Below are 23,229 nucleotides of genomic sequence, written 5' to 3' on the forward strand. Positions count from 1 at the left end.
AGAATCTGGTGAGCACAGTTGTCTTACCCCTCTCTGGATTAAGAGCAGAACATGAAGACTGCTGGGGTGTTGATAGGCCTTATGGAGTAAGGACTGCAGTCCTCCCAGGCATGGAGAGACCTGGGAGAGTCCACGATGATGAAGATATGGGAGGGGGGAGGAAGATACTGGGAGTGAGCACCTGCTGTGTGTTAGGCATCATATTAGATGCTTTGTGTCCACACACACACACACACACACACACATATACACACAGACAAACACATGCAGTCATGTGCCATACAACGTTTGTGTCAACCATGGGGCACATTTACCATGTTGCTCCCATATGATTGTAACAGCGCTGAAAATTTCCTGTCACTTAGTGATGTCTTGATGATCCTGACCTTGTACAGGTCTGGGCTAATGTGTGTTTGTTTGTTTCTTTGTTGTTGTTGCTGTTGTTGTTTTGAGTTGGAGTCTTGCTCTGTCCCCCAGGCTGGAGTGCAGTAGAGCGATCTCAGCTCACTGCAACGTCTGCTTCCTGGCTTCAAGTGATTCTCCTGAGTCAGCCTCCTGAGTAGCTGGGACTACAGGTGTATACCACCACACCTGGCTAATTTTTTGTATTTTTAGTAGAGGCAGGGTTTCACCGTGTTAGTCAGGATGAACTTGATCTCCTGATTTCGTGATCTGCCCTGCTCGGCCTCTCAAAGTGCTGGGATTACAGGTGTGAGCCACCGTGCATGGCCTGTGCCCTTGTTTTTAGCAAAACAGGTTAAAAAGTAAAAAGCTTATGGAATAAGGATATAAAGAAAAATATTTTTGTACAGCTCTATAATGTGTGTTTTAAGCTAATTGTTATTACAAAAGAATAAAAAATTTTAAGTTTGGAAAGGAAAAAATTTACAATAACCTAAAATTTATTGTTGAAGAACGACCATATATTTGGAGATTGGATCTTGCTCTGTTGCCCAGGCTGGGGTGCAGTGGTGTAACCATCGCTCACTGTAGCCTTGAACTCCTGGGCTAAAGCAACCCTCCTCCCTTCCAAGGAGCTAGGACTAATGGCACATGGCACCACACATGGCTAATTTTTACATTTTTTGTAAGACTGGGATCTAACTATGTTGTCCAGGCTGGTCTCAAATTCCTGGCTTAAATTTATCCTCCAAAGTATTGGGATTATAGGCATGAGCCACCATACCTGGCCCAGAAAAATATTTTTAAACAAATGTAGTGTAGCCTAAGTGTACCGTGTTTATAAAGTCTACAGTAGTGTATGGTAATGTCCTGGGTCTATTCACTCACCCCCCACCCACTGACTCACCGAGAGCAACTTGTAATCCTACAGGGTCCTTTCGTGGTAATTGCCCTATACAAGTGTGCCATTTTTATCTTTTATATGGTATTTCTACTGTACCTTTTCTGTTTAGGTGTGTTTAGAGATACAAATACTTATTTGTGTTACAACTGCCTACAGTATTCAGTGCAGTAACATGCTGCACAAAGATGAAATTGTGTAGCAATGCATTTTTCAAAATGCATCCCCAACACTGACACATGACTATATGTATAATAGATACGAGATATACACAGAGATATTTATTTAGTTCTCATAGCAATTCTGTAAGAAAAGTGTCAGCTCTGCTTTATGGATGAAAACAGGATCAGAAGGGCTCAGTTAATTTTCTAGGTCACACAGCTAACATGGATTGCAGTGGAGCTGGAACTGTTTGATTCCAAAGCCAGTGTTCCATCAACCGTCTTAGGACAGCTCCCAAAAGAAATGTGACTGTCAGGGCAAAGCAGGGCATGACTAAGTAGCTGAAGTCATAAGATTTCTTGGTGCATCTCCCATTCACTCATTGTTTGCTTCCAGAAGGAAAAGTGTAGGGCAGCCCTTTCCTGATGTGTACTAAGCCAGGGCACCTGTGTCGAGATGAGAGCCGGTCTCCTTTCCTCTGCATGTAGACCTCAGCAGCTGCTCACACTGTCCAGAGCAGGGGAGTCCTTGCCTTGGGCTTGGTCCAGCAAATAGGAAATACGGTGACACTGCAGAGTGGCAGCACCTCCCAACGCGGGGCAGAGCCGTCCACATTGAGAATGACGACCCTGGAGGATGGCAAGGTGTGGCCCTGCAAAAGATTCCTTTTTATTTTCCATCAACTGTGCTCAAATACTTTTTAATTTTCATGAACAACTTTTTCTTGCTCAAAAGTTAACAGCCAGACCCTGGAGCACCACTATGAAAGGGTTTTTGTTTGTTTCCTGCTTTTGCTTGCATCGAACAACGATTGCTCTAACGAGTGAATAGTCAGCCCTGGAAACAGAATCTAGGTCAGCCTGTCCTTTCTGCTGCTTCCCACCACTAGGGGGCAGGAAGCATCTCTGAAAAAGGAACTAAAAAGGCTGGAAACGTGTGAATTGACAAGCAAAAGCCGGAGGCTTGCAGGCTTGCAATTCTCATGATGAAAACATTTCTTCAGAAATCAGCCTCGTTTGATCACTTCTGGCAGATGCAGACGCCAGCTGAGGAGTGGGCCAGGAGAAGGGGAGGGCACTTCAGGAGGCGTGTCGTTTGATCATTTTGGAAAAACTGTTGTACCTTCTAAAGACTTTAAAAATGCATACCTAGAGAGCAAGGCTGTGACAGGGCTTTGAAACCTCCTGAGCCATGAGGTCAAAGTCCATTTTATAGAAAACTGTAATCTGAAAGAATATACATTTAATAATGTGATTCTTTTGGGAGGTTGGGGGCAGGCACTCAGATTCCAAATCCACAGGTCCTCAAAGGGATTTTGTTCATCAGAAGCCTTTTAAAAATCCCAGAATCCCATGCAAGTGATAGACTGCACAGCGCGATGCACAGTTTGGCATCCATACAGGTGTGAGGATGGAGAGAGTACTGGATTGGGTGCCTGGCAGCTGCTACTCACTAGTTTTGTGACCACCGAAACCTAAGGTGCTGAACACCAACAAAGCAGCACAAAACTCCTCTGTCAGATTACAACATCAACAACAAGCATTTATCCAGTCCCTACGGTATGCCAGGCACTGCGCTAGGTGCTGGGGAGATGATGAATGATAACATAGACACTGATGGTCCCTGCCTCGTCAGGATTGCCTCACCTGCCTGCAGGAGCACATCTAATGTGCCTGCACAGCACCTGGCATGTCACAGACACTTAATACATGTTAGGTTTTTCTCCAATCCTCTTTTCTCCTTCTCTCCTCATCTGAAATATGTTATTGTAGGGCCAGATTAAGATTCCCCTTGGCAAAGTGGGTTTTTGGAAACACATTCAGAGGACATTTATTCATACCTCATTTTTTAAAATCTGCTTTTACTTAGCACTTACTATTTGCCAGCCTGTGCTAGACCTAAGGGATCTATAACTGGTATTTTAAATTTTTCTATCCACCAATATCTGATCTATCTTCACTGAGGAATTCCCATACCTTCTCCGGCCAGGTTGGAAATACCAACTACCTTCCCAGCTTCCCCTTAAACTGAGAGGATCAGCACTTTAAGGCTCCACACCCCATTTGGACTTGGGAGCAGAGAGTTCAGGCAATAGGAAGGGTGGATAACCTACCCAGTGGGAGGGCTATGGTAGGTGTCACAATGACATCTATTTTCTAGGAACAGCTGGTAATGCCATGGGACAGCAGTGCGTGCTGGACATCAAGTGGCCTAGTTTGATAGTGTGATGTTGACTGTGGCCCACACTGCCTCTGCTTTGCCTTTTTTATACCTGTGTCCAAGTCCAGTTTTCTCTTTTTTTCTTTTTTTGAGTTGGAGTCTTGCTCTGTCATCCAGGCTGGAGTGCAGTGACGCAGTCTCAGCTCACTACAACCTCTGCCTCCCGGATTCAAGCAATTCTCCTGCCTCAATCTCCTGAGCAGCTGGGATTACAGATGTGTACCACCACACCCAGCTAATGTTTGTATTTTTAGTAGAGAAGGGTTTTGCCATGTTGGCCAGGCTGGTCTCGAACTCCTGACCTCAAGTGATCCGCTCGCTTCCGCCTCCCAAAGTGCTGGGATTATAGTCGTGAGCCATCACTCCTGGTCAAGTCAAATTTCCTGATCTTCTTACTGATTCAGTGAGCTACCCAATTCCTTTTAGCGAAATCCTTTTATACATAACACAGATGGGTTTTATTCTTTGACATCAAGAATTCTTATGGAGATGGAATAAAAAATTATTATGACTTTGGCCCCTTGTCCTCCAGGAGGAGCTGGGCACACAAATGATTTCAGTGGTCTACGTAATTGGGGAAAGACAAACCCCTTGAAGCATCTACTATGTTAGCATGTACTACGCTGGACAGTGAGGTTTAGAAATGACCACACGAGGCTTCTGACCCCAGGGAACTCAGTGTGTTAGGAGAGATGAAGCAATGATATAGCAATTCCATTAGAAAAAGTGCTGGCCAGGCTCAGTGGCTCACGCCTGTAATCCCAGCACTTTGGGAGGCTGATGAGGGTGGATCACAAGGTCAAGAGATCAAGACCAGCCTGGTCAACATGGTGAAACCCCATCTCTACTAAAATAATAAAAATTAGCTGGGTTTGGTGGCATGTGCCTGTAGTCCCAGCTACTCAGGAGGCTGAGGCAGGAGAATCATTTGAACCTGGGCAGTGAGCCAAGATTGTGCCACTGCACTACAGTCTGGTGACAGAGCAAAAATCCGTCTCAAAAAAAAAAAAAAGAAAAAGTCCTTAGATGTGTGCAGGTTATGATGGAGGTACCAAAGAGGAATACAAGGAGCTAATCCCCAGTTTAGCTAAGGCAGAGATGTTGTTTAGTTTGTTCTTGCTGCTATAATAAAGTATTCAGACTGGGTCTTTTATAAATAATTGAAACTTATTTCTCATGGTTCTGGAGGCAGGGACGTCCAAGATCAAGGCCCCAGCAGATTCAGTGTCTAGTGAGGGCTGCTTGCTGCTTCCAATATGACATATTCTTCCGACCTCCTCACCTCCTCATATGCAGATAGAGACAAATGCTGTGTCTTCGTGTGGCAGAGAGTGGAAGGGGGAAAGTGCCAGGTAGCTCCCTGAAGCCTCCTTTATAAGGACGTTAATCCCATTTGTGAGGGCAAACCTCTCATGACTTAATCTGGCTGCCTCTGGTTCAGATCGGGGAGAAGAGATAGGGGTTGGCTGAGAAGGCTGGCAGGGTGGAGTCTCGGCTGAAATCTGCAACATATGGCCCACAATCCATCTCATGCCCTAACACAAGGGGCATTATAAGTTTTGAGTATAAAAGAAAATTGTGATTATAAAATATGGTTTTAAAATAGACATCTCAATTCACCTCACCACAAGTATACAGATACTTTTTACTTTTTTATGGGATATCAACACATTATTCATTTCTCTTATGAGGAAAATGCATAAGGACCCATTAAGCATTTTAAGGGAAAAGCTTGAAATTATTGTAGTAAATGCTTACAAAGGGCTTTCTATGTAAAAATCATAAAGCTCCCTGCAGCAAGTATCATTATTAACCCATTTTGAAGAAAGGGTAATTGCGGCCAAGTGCAGTGGCTCACGCCTGTAATCCCAGCACTTTGGGAGGCCGAGGTGGATGAATCACCTGAGGTTGGGAGTTCAAGACCAGCCTGACCAACATGGAGAAACCCCATATCTCCTAAAAATACAAGAAAGTAGCCGGGTGTTCCAGCTACTCGGGAGGTTGAGACAGGAGAATCGCTTGAACCCGGGAGGCAAAGGTTGTGATGAGCCAAGACTGGCCATTGCACTCCAGCCTGGGCAACAAGAGTTAAACTCCATCTCAAAAAAAAAAAAAAAAAAATTGAACTGAAGGGAAGAAAAGGGACTTGCCCAAGGTTACATAGGTGAGAGGCAGGTTAGGATCTGACACATATGATCTGACTCCAGAGATGGTGCCCTTAACCATGTGTTCCATTGTCTCTCCTTGGAAATGTCACCTTTTGTTCATCATTATGGAGTGAATTTTGTCCCCCTGCTATAGTTTGGATGTTTGTCCCACACAGATCTCATGTTGAATGGTAATCCCCAGTGTTGGAGTGGGGCCTGGTGGGAGGTGTTTGGGTCATGGAGGTAGATCCCTCGTGGCTTGGTGCTGTCCTCAGGATGGTGAGTTCTCATGAGACCTGATTGTTGAAAAGTGTGTGGCCCCTCCCTCCCCTTGTTCCTACTCTCGCCAGGTGGCGTGCAGCTTCACCTCTGCCGTGAATAAAAGCTCCCTGAGGCCTCCCCAGAAGCTAAGCAGGTGCCAGTGCCATGCCTCCTAAGCGGTCTGCAGAACCCTCAGCCAATTAGCCCTCTTTTTAAATAAATTACCCAGCCTCATGTATTCCATTACAGTAATGCAAGAATGGCCTAACAACCACCTCCTTCCCAGCCACTTCCCCAAATTAATACATTGAAATCCTAACCCTCAGTACCTCAGAATGGGACTGTATTTGGAGATATGGTCTTTACAAAGGAATTAAGTTAAAATGAGGTCATTAGGGTGGGCCCTGACCTTATGAGAATAGGAGATTTGGCACAGACACATACAGAGGAACGACAATGTGATATGGTTTGGCTTTGTCCCCACCCAAATCCCACCTTGAATTGTAGTTCCTGCAATTCCCATGTGATGTGGGAAGGGCCTAGTGGGAGGTGATTGAATCATGGGGGTGGGTCTTTCCTATGCTGCTCTCATGACAGTGAATAAGTCTCACGAGATGTGATGGTTTTATAAAGGGGAGTTCCCCTGCACAAATTCTCTTTTCCCTGCTGCCATGTACAATGTGACTTGCTCCTCCTTGCCCTCTGCCGTGATTGCGAGGCCTCCCCGATAATGTGGAACTGTGAGTTAATTAAATCTCTTTCCTTTATAATCACCCAGTCTCAGGTATGTCTTCATAAGCAGCATGAGAACAGACTAAAACACAGGGAGGAGATGACAGCAATCCATAAGCCAAGGCAAGGGTCCTAGAGCAGCTCTTTCCCTCGCAGCCCTCAGAAGGAATGAACACTGCCAACACCTTGATCTTGGACTTCTAGCCTCCCGGCCCATGAGAAAATGAATGAATTTCTGGAGGTGAAGCCCCCCCAGCCTGTGGTTACTTTATTATGGCAGCCCTAGCAAACAGATTCACTCACAGACCCCTAGTTAAGAAGGAGCAGGAGGAGGAGGCAAAAAAGAAATTACTCTTCCAAGTGAATTCATCTCATATTAAAATATAAAATATGTGAGAATGTGTGCATTTCATTAGATAAGTGGAGCTTAATTGAATCATCTTTTAAAATAAATAATCTGAATTCAGTTCTATAATAAGAGTAAAATAAAGCAGGAAAAATCTCAATTTATATTGATGTAGTACCCTTGAAGTAGTATCATAGACCGGAAAGAGTAGCTTAATTAAGGCCAAAGTGTGTTTGTTAATGAGCTGTGGTCCTCTCCAGTGAGCCGACCAATGGGTGCCATAAACTATGAGAGAGCATGGACTTATTGACGGAAAGATGAAGTCAGCTGGGCATTAGATGCACTGTGTTTCCTCAGAGGGCGGCATTACTGTCATTAATAATGAATTCTGTCTTTCCTCATGTCTTCTGAGCTTCCCACTAATGCTGGAATTATTGGTGTGAAACATGAGGCCTTCCAGTAATTACAGGCAATTCAGAGGGTCTTAAAGTATGATTGTATATTCCAGGGAAAACAATTTCCAGCATTTTTTAAAAAATGAATTTCAACTTGTATGTTTAGTACCTCCTACATGTAGGGTGGCGCAGTGCTGGCTCTGCAGGCTTTACTGTGTGTAGGATTCTGAAAGTGCTCATGGCCTGAGGCCCTAAAGAGTTCTGTATTCTAGTCATTTATTTTATTTTAGTAATTGTTTTAGACAGAGTCTCACTCTGTGACCCAGGCCTGGAGTACAGTAGTGCCATCTTAGCTCACTGTACCCTCCGCCTCCCAGGTTCAAGGATTCTCCTGCCTCAGCCTCCCACGTAGCTGGGATTATAGGTGTGCGCCACCACACTCAGCTTATAGTTTGTATTTTTAGTAGAGATGGGGTTTCGCTATGTTAGTCGAGCTGGTCTTGAATTCCTGGCCTCAAGTGATCCGCCTGCATCAGCCTCCCAAAATTCCAGGATTACAGGCGCGAGCCACTGAGCCTGGCCTGTATTCTGACCATTTAAAGAGAAAAATGAATTAGGGAGCATCCCAGTCATGGATCTGAATCATTTTAACATTTAAATGCCTTGATTCTAGATTTGAAAGAAAGGCAAACTTTGACCAGCTTGTCAGTTTTTTGGTTTCTGTTCCATACTTTATAGAGCCATATGTTTCATGTTTGAAAAAGTTTAAAATCCGGGAGCTTAATTAAATGTTTCATTTTCACAGACATTTTAGTCTCTTTTCACTCTGTTCCCAGGAGCTCGTGCTCTCATTTTACCAGCTCATTTCTTACCAGCTTGGAGGGGCTCAACATACTGTGTAGACTAACATAGGATCAACATGATGTAGGGGAATTTTATTATTGTTAGAGACAATAGACAGTGGCTGGCATTCAATTCAACTTTCAGTAAATGAATGGGAAGAAAAGGATGGGAAGTGGAGAGGGGCAAAACCAGAGGAGAGAAATAGAGACAGACAGTTAAAAAGAGAAGTGATTGACAGAAATGCACCAAGGCCCAGAGACAGAAATAGGTGCATTAGAAAGAAATATACAGAGATATAAGGGTCACATGCCCCAACCTCGTGACATCCCCTACCTTGTCTTTAAGATACTACGGTGTTAAAAGCTGTCACATGGGCAGGTGCTGTGTCTCACACCAGTAATCCCAGCACTTTTGGAAGCAGGTGGATTACTTGAGGTCAGTAGTTCAAGACCAGCCTAACTAACATGGTGAAACCCTGTCTCTACTAAAAATAGGAAAATTAGCTGGGTGTGGTGGTGTCTGCCTGTAGACCCAGCTACTCATGAGGCAGGAGAATCACTTGAATCCAGGAGGCAGAGATTGCAGTGAGTCGAGATCATGCCACCGCACTCCAGCCTGGGCAAGCCAGCCAGACTCTGTCTCAAAAAAAAAAAAAAAAAAAAAAAAGAGGTAAAATTAGAAACAATCTAAATATCCAAGAACAGAAGATTAAACTAGTATATGCACATTATGTAATAACAGCCAATAAAAATGTTTCTGAAATATATAAAAATAAGGGAAATATATATATATATATAAAACATGAAGTAAATAACATGAAGTAAATGTAGTATAACAACAAAAAACTGCTTTAAGAGTGTGGAAAAATTAGAAAAATAAAATTCTTGCAGTTGAAGAATACATAAATGATATATCTATAAGATGAAATACAATATTATGCAGACAATAAATTATGNAAAAAAAAAAAAAAGCTGTCACATTTTTCACACCAAAAACAAAAACACCAAACTCAAATCAACAAGAAGTAAACCTTGTTCCACAAGCCACCAAGCCAACACAAACCTGATGCTTTTGCATAATCTTGACTGTCCACAAAACCACAGTATGACTTGGCCAAATCAGTCAGAGTGAGGAGACATGCGGTAAGCAGGATTCACATCAATCAAAAAGTGGCCCACAGCTGCTGGGCTGACGGGAGGGCAAGCTGTAGTTGATGTGACTGTGGGTAGTTGATGTGACTGCCAGAGGCTGCCGGTAAACAGATTGAAAACTGTGAACTGTGTCTTCTTTCCTTTTGGGAACCTCTGTGGGTGCACCCTCCAAGGCCAGGCCCAGTTCCCTCCCTTGGTCTCATCACTGGTCTCTTTATTTCCCTCCTGCACAGTTCCAGAGGCCTGAGCATTGTGACCTGAACAGAATGAGGTCAGCTGAATAAGAAGAAATACACCAGTAAAGGTAGGTTTGCAGATCTTTTGCCCTTCGCTGGGCCTTCTAGGTTAGCCACAGTGACTTGAATCAATTCCGTTATTTCATGAACCAATATTTTCCGTTCTCTACCCTTTCCTCTGACTCTGGTCTTTTTGCATCTCCACCTTTCCAAATGGCTTCTCAACTATATAATTTTTACCAACTCAGCTCTAGTAGATTAAACTAACAATAAACTATTGAACTCATATATTTTAGCATGTGCCTATACTCTTGAAGGCAGCAATGGATAAAAATTTTGCTGGGGAAATATAGTATATTATGCTATATAATGGTGAGGGTGAATTTGTAAATACACTTTTGTTTTCAAATCTTCCACACCCCAAGGCATCTCCAGGGCTGAGGAGTTTGGTGAATTGTGGGACAATAGAGGTGCTTGGAAATGTGTAAGTGGGTAGCTCATTTAGTAGGTGTTCCACCACCTGCTCACAGATCACAGGGAATTTAATAGCTGTGGCAGCAGGGGCCATGTGACTGCAAATGAAAATGAGTTGTGGATTTTTCTTTTCTTTTTCTTTCTTTCTTTTTTTTTTTTTTTGAGACAGAGTCTCACTCTGTCACTCGTGCTGGAGTACAACCTCCACCTCCTAGGTTCAAGTGATTCTCCTGCCTCAGCCTCCCGAGCAGCTGGGACTACAGGCATGTGCCACCATGCCCAGCTAATTAGTGTATTTTTGGTAGAGACAGGGTTTCACCATGTTGGTCTTGAACTCCTGACCTCGTGATCCACCCGCCTCGGACCCCCAAAGAGCTGGGATTACAGGCGTGAGCCACCACACCTGACCAGTTGTGGATTTTTCTGTTTTCGTTTAACTTTTCTTCAAATGCCCTTCCCCTTTAAAGAATCATCAAAATGCCTTTCCTTTAAAGTTGAACACTACAAAGAATCAAAGTCTCATATCCTGGAAATACAGGCTGGATGGCAGCCATCCCTCAAATGAGCCCCCATGGGAAAGACTTGGAGAGTGTGCTCCAAACTCAGGTTTCCGGTGGACGCCTAGGAAGCCCCACAGACTGGAAGATGAGGTCATGGATTACTCTCACTGCTGCTGAGGGCCAGTTCATCACACACTTCTTGTCATTATTCTCTCACATCATGCATTACCCTGTACCTCTTAGCCCATCTCCTCACGCACAGATTTCTAATCAGCTGTGAAAAAAATATTATGAATATCTCTGCATTTAAGAAGAGATGCTAAATTTAAAAAATAAAAAAGAGAGGAGATGCTAACAGGAAAAGGGTCGAGGAACAGCTGTGATTGGAAGTAATGGGGCCAAGTGAAACAGGGCAGTGAATCAGGAAATAGGGTTGGAGTAGACACTGAGGAGAGGAAGCTACACAAACCAGCCAGCGTCACCATTCACATGTTTCTTATTTTCCTCTGAAATCCTATTCTAATAGCTGAGGTAGTATGTGGTTGCAGTGGAAGGAACATGAGCTTTGCTACTAGATAAATACACATAAGAATCCTGCCCCATCATGAGGCTCTGTGATATCGCAGTTAAGTTTCTCAGCCCTTCCTAGCTTCAGGTTGGTAACAATACCAGACTTTCAAAATTATTGGGAGAAACAGATCATGGAATGAGGAATGGCTGATACCAGGCACTCAGTAAGTGGTAGAACGATTATTATTATTGAGACAGGGTCTGGCTGTGTCATTTAGGCTGGAGGGCAGTGGTGTGATCATAGCTCACCGCAGCCTCAAGTGATCCTCCAACCTCAGCCTCCTGAGTAGCTAGGACCACATGTTTGTTCACACCACCATTCCTGGATAATTTTTTGAAGTTCTTTGTAGAGATGGGGTCTTGCTATGTTGCCCAGGCTGGTCTCGAACTCCTGAACTCAAGCAGTCCTCCTTCCTTAATCTCCCAAAGTGCTGAGATTACAGGCATGAGCCACCATACCTGGCCAGAAACTAATGATAACTAGGTTTGTGTCTGCAATTCACTGGCCTGATGCTTGCTCAGATGGGGGCAGGGGAAAAGTAACGATAACGGGAAGCTGGCAGGACCCTGAAGAGAGCAGTATTAATCTCACATTAGCCACATAATTTGCTTTTGTTGTCTTTATCACAACTTCTCTCTAATCTCCCTCAACTTTTAAATCAAATGATGAGCCGAAAGGATGATGAGAGAGAATAATGTCAAGAACCCTGAAGGATCTGAGATTTTTGCCCTGCTTGGAAGCTCACAAGTGAACCAGTCACAGCTCCATTGATGCTAGCAGAACACATGAGACTCCCAATCAGCAACAAAAGACCTCATGTCAGCACAGCTGGCAGTGTGACCTTCATGTTCCCATGAGGTCCCCAGGAGCTCCAAGTCCCATGGGGGTGATGCAGAGGTGGGCCCAGGTGGCTGCTGTGTATATGGCACATTGTGTCACAGCCAAGGAACCTGGAGCTGAAGGTGCTCCCAGTCTTACAAGGGGACTGTTAACAAGCCTGCCCAGTCTTTCTCCTGGAGAGGGACATTCTCTTTATGATCCTTGCCAGGAAACAAACCTGCCCTCTGCCTTATCTTCCACTGTTGTTTTGTATACAAATATCCTGGAAAAGGCAGTCTGCATCATGGTGTGTTGAAACACCACAGACAGCTGCTTTCCAACCAAGTAAGACACAGCCAGAAGCAGAATTCCAAAGAAAGCACTGTGATTAGAGAAGATGACTTAAAATTTTTATTTCTTTAATCAAAAAGTTGATAAATTCCCATCAAATCTTAAATAACAGCTCCTATAGTTTCCAGAGACTGTAGGGAAAGCCTATTATTGCTGGGCTATACACTGGTTTGAAAGCTGCTGTCTGCACCTAATCACAGCACTTCAGCTGTGGTGCATGAGAATGCACCTCCTGCTCTGTCTTTGCAAAAGGCCCCGAAGTGATGTCTTCTTCATGCAATTTCCAGCTGGCCTGGAAATGGAACGTAGGCTTGTTGATAAAGAAATGGGTTAGAGATTTTTGTTGTTGTTGTTGTTAATGAAAAGGAAAGAAATAAGAAGCACTGTTCAAGTTTGACTTTCTTTGGGCTTTTTTATGAGATTAAAATGGTTTGGAAAATAGAATACTTTCAGAGGCCACACATGAGGTTTATGGAATCCTGAGATTTATACGGATCAGTCTCCTCCCTAATGTCTTTATGAGGTCAGCTATGGTTCTCATGACCAGAGGACCTAGGACACATACCACCAGAGGGCTTCCAACCTTTCCAATCCCACCTTGGAGTACACCCTCAGAGTCCTAAAAGCAGAACCATCTTGAGGACCTTACACCCTCACTGGAGACACAGTCCTGTCCCATTGTCAGACTGAAGAGGAATCTGTGTGTCCCAAGTTTTTGGTTCAAAAATCATATTTATTATATGCAGGCAAAATGCAGCAACTGTTATAGTAAGGAATCCAGGACCTGTCTTGTTTGAATTTGGTGGGAGAGCAGCCCAAGGCAGGGGTTAGTGGGTAATTCAGGCAATGGTCACACTGGCTCCACGTCTGAGAGAGGCACATGGAGCCCATGGTTGCCAGAAATCTATCTGCCCTAACACTTCCTTCTCCCTTGCTTCACATATCTAATCAGCCACAAAGAGCTGTTGTTTCTTCTAAATCATTCTCAGATCTGCCCACAATCTCTTTAATTTTTCCTTATATAATTCATCTGAAACTTTTTTGTTTTTGTTGTTGCAACTTGTGAGATAAAAATCGAATGGGATCTTGCTCAAGCTCCCAAGAATAACAATGTTCCTTCTCCACCCCTTTACAACTCCCTACTCCCAACCCATGACACATGCAACACACACACACACCTGGAGACAACTCTTTCATCCCATGTAAAGTCTTTGTGCAGGACTCAGTTTCCTTTGGTCATCTGTGGATGTCATCCCCTCTAGTATGGATTTTCAGCACACAGAGACAGCGCTCTAGTTGTCCTAGGGAAATCCCCTAGTGATGTTTGGGAGCCCTGCTTCTGCTCAGTGCCAAGGTCAGCAGTGTGGGTCAGTGGGCTATGATCCCAATGAGGGCAGGCTTCAGGCTTGAGACCTCCTCCCGCTCAGTGCCCGGTCCAGAGCTAAGCCCATTCTCCTGCCAGCAGGCTACAGCTGTGTGAGCTGAACTAACTGGCCGAGCCAAATTGTCCTCCCCAAGCATTTCCACTCCCGAGGAAGGAGAATTGCACTGTGTGATTTCAGGTGGAATCTGCCAGCCTGAGCTGCCTGAGAGAACAGACAATGGAGCTCTGTGTATCACTGCAGAAAAAGGGAAGGAAAATGCTGACATTTCAATGATTACATTTGGGATCTACAGTTGCCTTGGGGCAAGGCAGTGATCACTTAATAGATGAGTCTTCGCTTTTTACTTCAGAGTTTAAATTAGTTTTCAAGTATCTAAAAGGTTAGAGAATATATTCTTTAATTAAAGAGGTAGACCTAGCTTCCTTTTCCATTCCCATAAAGCACTGGTGTGTGTGTGTGTGTGTGTGTGTGTGTGTGTGTGTGTGTGTTTTACTTTGTATTTTTGCATAGCTTGTGATACTGGCAACTGCAGATAGCTATAGGATTTATGTCCTCTACATAAGGTGACCACACATTAGGACAGTTGTTTTCAATATTCTTTCTTTGGGATGAGTTGTAATTTTTTATTAAGCAGATGTATTCACTTTGCTTAAATATTTGGGTATCAGTACAGCACAGGGCCTCACACAGAATATTTACCAAATGAATGACTGATTTTATGACCTTATATACTCTGTGCTAATAAATATAAATACACAGAAAATCCTTTTGGTAAATATTGCCTAATTCTCTCTGGGTAAAACAAAAATTCCAATAACGCCTGCACGTCTTCACACACAGTCTAGCAGGGATCTCACTTGTCAGCAGAAATGAGCCATCTGGTTGCTGCCCTGAGGTCCCATGTTACACAAATGTCACTGCTTTGCACATTCATGACAGACCATTTCCTCACCAGCCAGGAGCAGCTCTATCTTAAATAACTGAAGTAAAATTATTTTTCAAATAACAAGAGCAAAGTGCATTTTCAAAGGTCAATTGTCTTGTCTGTAATCAACTCAACTTCCTAAATATTAAATATTCAGTAATCTGGCTGTAGTTTCTGGATCATTTAAACAAACGAATTATGCTTAAAAAAGCTCAGAAAGAATTGTCAGCTATGTGTTCATACTGTGAATTCAGCAGACTGAGGAATAACCAAAGCGGATTTGCCAGCCCTCTTAAAGATGCATTTGGACCCTGAAGTCCAAGGAAACTATTGGCCTTATGTGGCTTCTCCACACCCCAGCTCAGGTGTGTTCACCCACAGATTGGTTAGGCTGTAGTGAAGAGCTGACAAGGATCTCAAGCTTGGTTAATTCTGCTGCAGATTATTTTGTTTTTAATTTTTAAAAGTACAATGTGACTTAGTTATAAATGAGAACAAATTAACAATGAACAATATTTCAAATGTTGAAAAAGGTGGCACGGACACTAAAAGTACGGAATGCATAGCCTTTTATCATCTTCAGAGTCCAGGTTTATTGTGACTTAATTATATAAAGACGAGGAGTCAGTTTTGCAACCTAAAAATATTTACTTCTTAGAACTATATAAAATCTTCAGTAAACTATTTTTAAAAAGATAATGAGACAGACGTGCAATTATAGAACTGCATACCAGTCAGGCCAGTTCCCTGAAGAGGGAATTCTCAGCATGAGCTCATTCATCTGTGAAGACCTAGGGCAATCCTTGTTTAGACATACGCATACATCTACTTGTCCAGTGTGGTCAGCCCTTTGCCTCTTGGTGGTTTCTCTCTGCTGTGAATGTACATGTCCACTTGTCTGCTTCTTAGAGTAGACATTTACCTTCCTCATCCACCAGCCTTTGGAGGAGGACTGGGGCCATGAAGATGATTGATTTGACCTGTTTTTCCTGGAGGGCTTCCTGGTGGCCATCTTCTATTATCATATCTGGAATCAGATGAGTTTTCGTAGCCTCTTTTTTTCACATGTTGTTGAAGTAGAGTTTTGAAAAACAAAACCACAAACTTGGCTATCCTTCAGAAAAAATCTGTTATCAAAGATAATTTCCATGGAGATGAGCTCTGCTCTCCCAACACTTGTCCATTCAAGATGTAAGCCATCCTGTCCTGCTTCCGCACTTCGGAGCAACTTGCAGAATAATTTAACTGAACTAATGCCTGTTCTCATTTTGAGCCTAAGATGATTCAAACTTGTGTTTTGAACTGGGAGACAGCACTGCAAGAGTTTGAATTGCATGATGCCTTTTCAGCTGAAGAAGAGAAGAAGCAATCTTTATTTTTATTTTATTTATTTGTTTTTATGAGGCAGAGTCTCACTCCATCACTCAGACTGGAGTACAGTGGCGCGATGCGATCTTGGATCACTGCAACCTNTGAGACAGAGTCTCGCTTTGTTGCCCAGGCTGGAGGGAAGTGGTGCGATCTCTGCTCACTGTAACCTTTGCCTCCCAAGTTCAAGAAATTCTCCTGTCTCAGCCTCCCAAGTTACAGGCACTTCCCACCTCGTCTGACTAATGTTTGTATTTTTAGTAGTGACAGAGTTTCACCATGTTGGCCAGGCTGGTTTCGAACTCCTGATCTCAGGTGATCCACCCACCTCAGCCTCAGAAAGTGCTGGGATTACAGGAGTGAGACACCGCGTCTGGCCGGAAATCTTTATTTTAAATTTTTTCAAATGCATCTTGGAGAAAAATTAAGATGAGGAAGACTTCTATCACAGATACCAGTTCCTAGGCAATTCCTGGAGACCAGGGGTCTGCAAACTATGGCTCAAGGGCCAAATCAAGCTCAGTGCCTGTTTTTGTACTGTCTCCAAGTTAGTAATAGTTTTTGTACTGTTTAAAGTTTGTGAAGAAGAAAAAACAACAAGGAATAATATGAAATGGAGATGCCATTTGACCTGTAAAGCCTCAAATAGTTACAATCTGCCCCTGGGCAGCTGGCCAACCCTGGGCTATAGACTCATGTCTGTACTCTATGGAGAAAGGGGATAAATGCAGCAGGTGAAATCAATGCAAGGTCAGGGATGGGGAAAAAGAATATTCTTTCCACCTCTGTGAGGATCATAGCATGACTCTGGCAGAGTAAAGATTCTAGAAAAAACAATACTTGAGGATAGAAGATTTTTGGTGCATGTGAAGACCATGCTGTGGGCAGAGACATCAGCTTCCCAAGGACACCAGTGGTGGTTATGGAGGCATGAAGTGGCCTTGCTGTAACTTCGTGAGCAGCCAGCATCACAGTGAGAGTCAGAATTCCTTTCCACAAAACAAACAACCTCCAGGGACTTGCAAATGTAATTTGTGAATTGTGAAAGGGACTGAACCCTTTCCTGAAGAGGTAGGCTAAAAGCCAGTGAAACTTTAGCTATTAATGGTGTGGAAAGAAAAATAGTGGCAGCTTTCTTCAAAGTTCCCAATCTTTTTCTGTGATGTCACTCTCAGAGAACACAGACCAAAAATCAAAAGCAAATTAGGCTGGGTACAGTGGCTCATACATGTAATCCTAGCATTTTGGGAGGCTGAGGCAGGAGGATCACTTGAGGTCAGGAGTTGGAGACTAGCCAGGCCAATATGATGAAACCCCCATCTCTACTAAAAATAAAAATTAGCCAGGCGTGGTGGTGCACACCTGTCATCCCAGGAGTTCAGGAGGCTGAGGCAGGGGAATTGGTTGAATGCAGGAGGCAGAGGTTGTGGTGAGCTGAGATCTTGCCACTGCACTGTAGCCTCGGTGACAGAGAGAGATTCTGTCTCAAAAAACAAAAACAAAAACAAAAAAACCCACAACAAAAACAAGCAAATTAATTGGAACCTTTACCTGTATCTCTCAAATGACATTCAGAAGGAAATGTGTTTTTCATGCCCTGTAGCTTCCTCAGGATCCCCTCTCCCCCACCATTCCTGTTTCCTTTCCTTGCCTTTTCTGACAAAAACCTTCCACTGACATGGGAAGTGTGTGTCAGATGATCCTGATGAGTGTGAGTTAAGATCAGGATGGCGGTGAAGTGGCACAGATCACTGAGCAAGAAACACCAGAATTTTCCTCTGGGCTTACAGGAAGGGAAAGCTGTGAATCCCTATGCATTCATCACTGTCCTAATGTTTTGTTCATAGTAGTCTAGTCATTCCCCACCCCGAGGCTAGAGAGGCCTACGGAAACTTTCGCTACACCAAATTGTGAAATTGAAATTTGTATTTAGTTCCCTAGCTTCCCTTTTCCACAAATTTTCCCACCATTCAATGACTTACATGTTTTAAAAACACTTATGGAATGCCTTCTATGTGCTCATAGTTCAGAAAGAAAGAAATATTCTAGAGAGGTAGACAGATTAGGAGGCAAATAATTACATGTGTAAGAAATAGTATAATAGAGTTGTAAGAGAGAGAGATCCAAGATGGCCGATCACTAGCAGCTCAGGATTGTAGCTCCCAGAGAAAGCACACAGAAAGAGAGGATGCCACACTTTCAGATGAATTTTTGTTGCTCACGGACCAGGAGATTCCCAGCGGAGGAGCCCCATGGGTCGCCAGCACAACTCTTGTGGCCAGCGTGGCGGTTTTGCCAGCGCCTTGGGAAGGTGTAGAGTAAACGGGACTGGGTCCCTTTTGATCGACGTTTGGCGCTCCGGGAAGGCAGAGTCGCCCATTTACCTGATTGAAAAAGGGATTCAAGAGGGAAGCCAGATCGGAGATTCCTGAGCAGAAAAGCACCATGAATCTTAATGCTGCTGTTTTAGCCGATGCACTGGGCTGCTCAGATTTCAGTGCTGGGAATCAACAAGTTGGACGTCCACTCAGAGACCTAATTTGAAAGTTGGCAATCACAAAGATGACAGGTGGATAAACTCACAATGATGGGAAGAAACCAGCGTAAAAAGGTTGAGAATACCCAGAATCAGAATGCCTCTCCTACAGGGGATCACAGTTCCTCATGATCAAGGGAACAAGGCCTGATGGAGAACGAGTGCGTTCCATTAACAGATTTAGGCTTCAGAAGGTGGATAATAAGGAACTTTTGTGAGCTAAAAGAACATGTTCTAACCCAATGTAAAGAAACTAAGAACTTTGAAAAAAGGTTTGATGAAATGCTAATGAGAATAGACAATTTAGAAATGAAAATAAGTGAATTAATGGAACTGAAGAATCAATATGAGAACTTCGCAAAGTATGCACAGGCTTTAACAGTCAAATTGATCAAGCAGAAGAAAGGATATCAGAGGCCGAACACCTATTTAATGAAATGAAACAAGAAGACAAGATTAGAGAACAAAGAGTAAAAAGGAATGAGGAAAGTCTCCAAGAAATATGGGACTATGTGAAAAGACCTAATTTATGACTGATAGGTGTACCTGAATGTCATGAAGAGAATGAATCCAAGTTGGAAAATATTCTTCAGGATATTATTCAGGAAAACTTTCCTAATCTAGTAAGGCAGGACAATACTCAACTCCAGGTAACCCAGAGAACACCACAAAGATATTCCTCAAGTAGAGCAACTCCAAGACACATAATCGCTAGATTCACTAGGGTTGAAATAAAGGAGAAAATTCTGAGGGCAGCTAGAGAGAAAGGTCAGGTTACCCATAAAGGGAAGCCTATCAGACTCACAGCAGACCTCTCAGCAAAAATCCTACAATCTAGAAGAGAGTGGGGGTCAATATTCAATATCCTCAAAGAAAAGAATTTTCATCCCAGACTCTCATATCCAGCCAAACTAAGCTTCATAAATGAAGGAAAAATAAAATTTTTCACGAACAAACAAGCACTCAGAGATTTCATCACCACCAGGCCTGCTTTACAAGACCTTTTGAAAGAAGTACTACACACAGAAAGGAACAACCAGTATCAGTCATCCCAAAAATTTACCAAAATGTAAAGAGTATCTCCATAATGAAGAATTTACATCAACTAATGGGCAAAATAGCCAGCTAGCATTAAATTACAATATTGAACTCACAAACATTAATATTAATTCTAAATTTAAATGGATTCAATGCCCCATTTAAAGACACAGACAGGCAAATGGAATAAAAAGTTAAAATCTATTGGTACATTGTATCCAGATCCAACTCACAATGCCACACAAAGACTCAAAGGGATGGAGAAAGATTTACTGATTAAATGGAGAGAAAAAAAACCAAAAGCAGGAGTTGTAACTTTTGTCTCTGACAAAATAGACTTTAACAGTAACAAAGACCAAAGAAACAAAGAAGGACATATAATGGTAAAAGGATCATGCAACAACAAGAGTTAATGATCGTAAATATATACGTACCCAATATAGGAGTACCCAGATACATAAGTTCTTATTGACTTATAAAGAGATTTGGACTCCCACACAATAATAGCAGGAGATTTTGACATCGCATTGTTAATACTTGACGGATCAATCAGATAGAAAATTAATAGGGACATCTATGATTTGAATTTAGACCTGGAATAAGTAAACTCAGGGAATATTTATAGAATTCTCCACCCCAGGTCTACAGAACATACATTTTTGTCAGTATCATATTACACCTATTCTGAAAGTGACTACATAATTGAAAGTAAATTACTCTTCAGTATTTGCATAGCATCTCACAGACTTAAATGAAATATTGGTTGGCTGTTTGTTATTTTCTTCCCTTATTCCTTCCTGTCTCTGTTGTTAAGTACAATTATTGGCATAAAAGATGTTTTTAATACCTTTTTAAGATTGCACTCCAGCCTGGGCAATAGAGCAAGAATCCTGTTCTCTCTCCCCCTTTTTCTTTCTCCTTTCTTTCTTTCAAAAAAAAAAAAAATAGAGTTGTAAGAGTATAATATAAAACAGTGATTATTTTACACTTCCCCCTTCCCAAAATTTAGTAGGCTAAACAAGAAAGAAGTTTGTTTCTCTTTTACACAACAGTTCAAGTGTAAGCAGCCAAGGGATGGTCGTTCCAAGGTGATGGGGACCCAGCCTCCTTCTATCTTGTTACCCATTCATCTCGTAGGGTGTTCTGCACAGATACCTCACCACCACACCTGCTGGGTCTGTATCCCAACTAGCAGGGGAGTTGGGGGAGAGAGAAAGGTGCTTCCTTTAAGGAGATAGCTTGAAACTTTGATTCTGCTCATTGAATTTATCGTTTAATCACATCTAGCTGCCAGGGAGTCTGGGAAATGTGCTCTTTAGCCATGTGCCACCAAAGCATGTGTTTTGTATTTACTAAATGAAGAAGGGGAGAATGGCTTTTAGGGAATAACTCATAGTCTCGGCTACAGATTATAGCTAATTCAATATTCCCTAAGATTGCGTTGGCCACAAAATAATTTGTTCTCAGTAGTAATGGCTTTTAACCCTACAGTATCTCTACATTCCAGAATGTGACCACAAGATTTAGCCCAAATCTGGAAAAGCTACAAAACACTGCAAGAGGAACTAAAAGGTCCTTCTGGTACAGGTAGTATAAGTCTTTTGCTAAACAATTCAAGGATCTAAGATAAAGAATCTGGTGGCAAATAGCATATGGCTCTCCTTCTAACCCATGTGTTCCATCTATTCATGATGAAAAAGGAGAGACTACCTAAAACTACTCAAAGTTGGAGATTTATCAACATGTAGCATCTGCTCCCATCTACTTCCATCCAAGTGGTGCACATCACCTCACAGTTTCCCAAAATTGCTCTTCATCTTACACCTCACAGTCAACCTCAGCAGGGCTCCAACAACCTGGTAGAAGTACCAAAACTTCCACAAGGTTGAATACCTAGAGTAGTAGGAAGGGTATGAACAAGAGGTGTGTTTGCAAAGCTTACCTCCCCATTAAGAAGGATCCATGCCAGATGGGTTGATGCTGCCATTTTGATACAGACACTTTGGAGTCTACTTTAGACCAGACTGTCAGGTCTCCATAGGCAAGCCTGGAGCCTGAAAGTCTGAAGTCCTGCTTGCCTCGGCTGATGTCTCCCACACCCTGCTTGCATTCGCCACTGTCCCTGATCACCCAGCAGAGCTTCCCCAGACAAGCCCCTCACCCAACCCTGCCATCTTAAATGTTCTTATGATAATGTAAATACCTCTCACCCAACCCTGCCATTGTAACTGAACTTGTGGTCATGTATACTCCTTGTCCCTTCCCCCACCCCTGTAACTAAACTTACTCTGAAACACCCCCAACCCCCCAAAAACTACCCAAACCTATAAAACCAACTCCTATCCCACTGCCCTTTGCTAATGCCCTTTTCGGCCTTAGCCCACCTGCACCCAGGTGAATAAACAGCCATGCTGCTCACACAAAGCCTGTTCAGAAGGTCTCTTCATTCGAAGAGTGCGTTTTTCAACACAGACTAAAACCAAACCATTGACTTTTTATTTTTCTAAATAAAAACTGCTTTAGTATTTTTATCTGATGGCACAAATAACAAATACCCACTTTAAAAGAACCTGACAATGCCAGAAATTTTGCACAGGTATCTAAATAAAGCCATCCAATACAAAATACTTGATGGATATATCCCCCCCAGAATTTGTTCATTGCATAGCTTTAAAAATCACTGGTTGCATTTTCTGGGAAGCAGAGTCTGAGACAGAGTTTGTTGTTTAGGATCTTCTTGAAGAATTGTCCTTGGGTTTAACACCTATGGAAAAAAGGGAAAGAAAACAAAATTTGATGGAGAGAGAACTCCAGCTACATCGTACGCCTGACAACAGACTTAGCTATCCCCACAAAAACTCTGCAGTGTAAGCGGCCCAATAGAGTTGTTCTGTGTTGGACTGAAGTGGCCTGGCCTTAAACTCCCATCTCCATCAGCACGTACCCATCCTACCTGCTCAGGAGAGGTGACTGCAGCATAGTCAGTTCCTGAAGGGACAGTTGGGGCAAAAGTCCTTCTGTGAAGGGTGATCTAGGTATGTTTCATCTACCCTGCACACACACACGCACACACGCACATGCGCGCGCGCACACACACACACACACATACCCCATATATTTAGCTTTAAACAAAAATATGATCATTTTATCTATGCTCTTATGACACTGACATTTTTTGCTTAGCAACATAATGTAAACTTTTCCCCATGGCCCGAAATATAGATCCCATTTCTTTTTAATTATTGCAGATAGTCTATTGAGTTGTACAGTTCTTCATCAAATCTCTGTTGATGGGCATTTGAGAACCTTCCCAATTTTTGCCTCTACAAATAACTCAATCATGAACATATTAATGTTTATATCTTTTCACACGTGTAATTATAGCCATAAAGTAATTCTCCCAAGTGGACTTGCTGACCAAAAAGTTTGCATTTTTATATTTTGAGGTATAATGCTAAATTACCTT

The 23,229-nt window shown here is 42.7% G+C and overlaps 1 protein-coding gene and 1 pseudogene across 1 annotated transcript in view; one reads left to right on the forward strand and one right to left on the reverse strand.

Moving 5' to 3' along the window:
- The window catches only part of MCM9 (minichromosome maintenance 9 homologous recombination repair factor), a 145,410-nt gene extending 135,262 nt beyond the window's left edge, over window positions 1-10,148 (forward strand). The window contains exon 13 of the mRNA XM_017541070.2: window positions 9,794-10,148. Within this exon, the coding sequence (XP_017396559.1) occupies window positions 9,794-9,821 (28 nt within the window). The 3' untranslated portion in view covers window positions 9,822-10,148. The remainder of the gene's footprint in view (window positions 1-9,793) is intronic.
- A 1,581-nt stretch (window positions 10,149-11,729) lies between these two features.
- Window positions 11,730-16,182, reverse strand: LOC119473066 (annotated as a pseudogene).
- Window positions 16,183-23,229: the final 7,047 nt, after the last annotated feature.

Source organism: Cebus imitator, unplaced genomic scaffold (assembly GCF_001604975.1).
Source record: "Cebus imitator isolate Cc_AM_T3 unplaced genomic scaffold, Cebus_imitator-1.0 Scaffold130, whole genome shotgun sequence".
NCBI classification, from domain to species: domain Eukaryota; kingdom Metazoa; phylum Chordata; class Mammalia; order Primates; family Cebidae; genus Cebus; species Cebus imitator.